At 49.5% G+C, this 3,153-nt stretch overlaps 1 protein-coding gene across 1 annotated transcript in view; it reads right to left on the bottom strand.

Annotated features, from left to right (window-relative positions):
- The window catches only part of LOC104514721 (sodium- and chloride-dependent GABA transporter 1-like), a 22,977-nt gene that overhangs the window by 14,061 nt on the left and 5,763 nt on the right, over positions 1-3,153 (bottom strand). Inside the window, exons 3-4 of the mRNA XM_010158472.1 lie at positions 2,532-2,632; positions 71-180 (exon numbers count right to left, since the gene is read on the bottom strand). Of these exons, the coding sequence (XP_010156774.1) occupies positions 71-180; positions 2,532-2,632 (211 nt within the window). The remainder of the gene's footprint in view (positions 1-70; positions 181-2,531; positions 2,633-3,153) is intronic.

The following is a 3,153-nucleotide window of genomic DNA, read 5'->3' as shown; positions in this document are numbered from 1 at the left end:
GGCCCCGGCGAGCAGGCACGATGGCCGCGTCGAGGGGGAGAAACCTGGTGTAGGCAGGCTGTGGACGTACTCCCAGAACTCTGTGACGGCGCTGGTGAGGTTGGTGGTGTCGCTCAGGGAGTAGTTGGAGAAGCAGCGGTCGGTGTTCCAGGTGTTCCCACAGCTCTGCCACGGCAGGTCCTGTGCCGGCACGAGGACAGAGGGTTATCATTAATGTGACATTTCTGAAGGGCAGCAGCAAGAAGAGAAATCTGGCTTCTTTTCGACTGAATCACAATTTTTTTTTTTCTTTTTGCAAAGAGGATGGGCAGCTCCTCTGGATGGACAAAAACATGACATTACTTTCCAAAAAAATAATAAATTGTGACATGGATTTTGCAGGAAACAATATCAAGGCGTGATTAGGGCAATGCTTTAGCTCTAATACAATGTAAACAATTCCCCAGATAGAAAGACATTTCCAATTAACTGTTGGTAATTAATAACTACTAATTAAAAGAGCTACCGGGGGATATTGTGTTTATAATCATTACAGCTTTTGGCTAGCTTCACTCAACAAGTGTTTGGAATTTATTGGACAAAGAATAAACACTGAATTGTTCCTTATCGCTCATTTATACCAAGCTTCAGTGTTCAAAAGACAGCTTAGCATCGAGAACGGGGGCTATCGGTTTGTCTACACGAATAAACTACGGCAGCATAGGCAAATCTGAAGCGTAGCAGCTCTTTCATGCTGTGCACTGCCCTGATTACAAGCAGCACGAAGAGGTTCCTGGGAGATGGGTACACCGTCGGTAGCAGCAGCACGCGGGGCAACCCGCCCCTGCCGTGTAGTGCCACGGCCGAGGCAGCCCAGCAAGAGCGGCTCAGGTACCTCTCTCCATGTGCAGCAATCTCGTTACGCAGGTGCAGGACATGACAAACACAGACCGGCTATTCTGGATGATTTCCCTCTGCAGATAAGACCCCAGGCTCCAGCTCAACAAAGCTTTAAAGAAGATGTTTGCATCCATTCCTACTCACCCACGAACACAGACCCCTTTAGAAATATCATCTCTTTTATGCACTTTGTGGCATCAGTGCCTTTAATTGCTGCCTTCACCCCCCACCTAAATCAGTTCACTCCAGCAGATGGTACCTCCCAAGGTGCACGCTGGCTTGGCGGGAGAAGAGGGACGGAGGGGCAGGCGGGGACACCCCTGTGGCCACCCAGGCTGTTTGCACCCACCCAGTGATGTCACTCGGACTGGCTTATTGCACAGAAGCAAACACGGTGGCTCGAGCAGCACCGCACAGCAGCCCTTCAGCCAAGCGGTTTGCACATCAGAGACACTGCGCAGTTCTTACAAGGGGGGGTGGGGGGCAGGCGTGGGGGCGGTTTGTTGCTGCTCCATTTCCTCTGAATTCCAGAGGGCAGAAACTGCAGAAGGCAAGCTGGGCTCCTATTCAGGTTTAGAATGCTCCTAGTCAGATTTAGGAAGGACGGGGGACAGGCATCAGCCCAGCTTTTTTCTTTGCACCTTGGGAATGTGCACCAATTCCTAATGGGAATGTGGAATTATCTCCAGCAAAAGAAAAGGCCTTGACCCAACAGCCGGAGCTGCTATGTAGACACCAGCACTGTCACCAGTATTGTCTGTGACACCTGAATATACCAAAGCCTCATCCTGAGATGCATCCTGCCCAGGGTGTAGCTGGCATGGGTTCTTTTTTTGGGTGATCAAAAATGTCAAGTATCTATGAAGACTTCTGCTAAAACAAAAAGTGAAACAATATAAAGCCTTCGTAACAGCGTTTCAGGGTTATATCTCAATGAAATTTAAAAAGATCCCATTTGACCCACAGGGTTGATGTCTTTAGGTAGCAGGTTGCTCAGACAGTTAAGTTAAGGGAGCTCTTCCCAGCTGCTGGGCTGAAATAAATCATTCAGCTCCCAGGAAGTTAATGCGGGGTGTGATTCTAACCTTGTACTGGTAGAAGACCCTGCTATGGGAGAGAAGCCCACTATAAACCACAATGCCAAAGCACATGCTAAGGGACAGTCACAAGCAGACGTCTAAATGTTTTCTGAATCATTTTCCCAGCAGAAAAAATCACCAGGATTTCATTTATCAAGAGAAGCGTAAATGAGGACTAATTAAGGTCAGGACTGAGTCCTGGGTAATAAGAACACGTTGTGACAAAACCAGTTGAGGAAATGTGTGGGTCTTAGATTCACACAGCTCTAGAAATACAACGGAGACAGAGGGTGAGTTTTAAAGACAGGTGGGAGTGGGGAACAGTTCCCAGAGAGGGGATGGGACCATCCTCTCCAGAGGACGAGCATCAGTACCCACCAGCACTACACGGCTGCCTCCAGGGCTGATGAGTCTCCTCAGGAAGGGTGCAGCAGGGTGCTGGCAATGGTTCTGTGCACAAACTACAAACAGCTAGCCCGTATTTTGTGGCATAAACACCCGACCACCTATACGGCAGGGAGTAAGGACCTAGGACACAGCCAGTGCCATGCTGTGGGCATGTCTGCGACTCACCGCGGTGAAGGAGTTGAAGAGATAGTAGAGAGCCCAGGCAATGATGACAATGTAGTAGATGTTCAGCCAGAAGGAGAGGACCACAGCAGCCAGCCCCACGCCTGCAGACGAAGGCAGAGACCAGCATCAGTCCAGGTCTCCAGCACCTAGCTGTGCTCACAGACATCACAGGTTTTGTGGCAGAGCCAGGGAATGCGAATGAACTCATCAACGCGGCTGATACTACACTGAGCTGGTCAGCAAGGGAAGCTTATTGCCCCACATCATACACCCACCCACTTCCACTGGGTGAGCAACGCTACCTTTTGGCATGCTACAGGTACTTTAGGGACAGAGCTCAATCTAAATGGAGTGTGGTCACTTTCCTGGCAGAATTGTTCCTTCCCACATCCAAGGCATTTCTAAATCACCACTGTTTTCCAGAATGTTGCTACAGCAGACACGGTGACAGGGTCATATTCCCTTTCTACAGTTTTCCCATGCAGTTATCCACATGAAGTTCAACAAGGCCAAGTGTACCTGAAGGGGGCCTACAAGAAAGCTGTTAGGGGGACTTTTTACAAGGGCCTGTAGCGACAGGGCAAGGGGGAATGGGTTTAAACTGAAAAGGGGTAGAGTTACA

Source organism: Eurypyga helias, unplaced genomic scaffold (assembly GCF_000690775.1).
Source record: "Eurypyga helias isolate BGI_N326 unplaced genomic scaffold, ASM69077v1 scaffold17369, whole genome shotgun sequence".
In the NCBI taxonomy this organism is placed as follows: domain Eukaryota; kingdom Metazoa; phylum Chordata; class Aves; order Eurypygiformes; family Eurypygidae; genus Eurypyga; species Eurypyga helias.
Note: the sequence above shows the minus strand (reverse complement) of the source record. Positions and strands in the feature narration are given on the sequence as shown.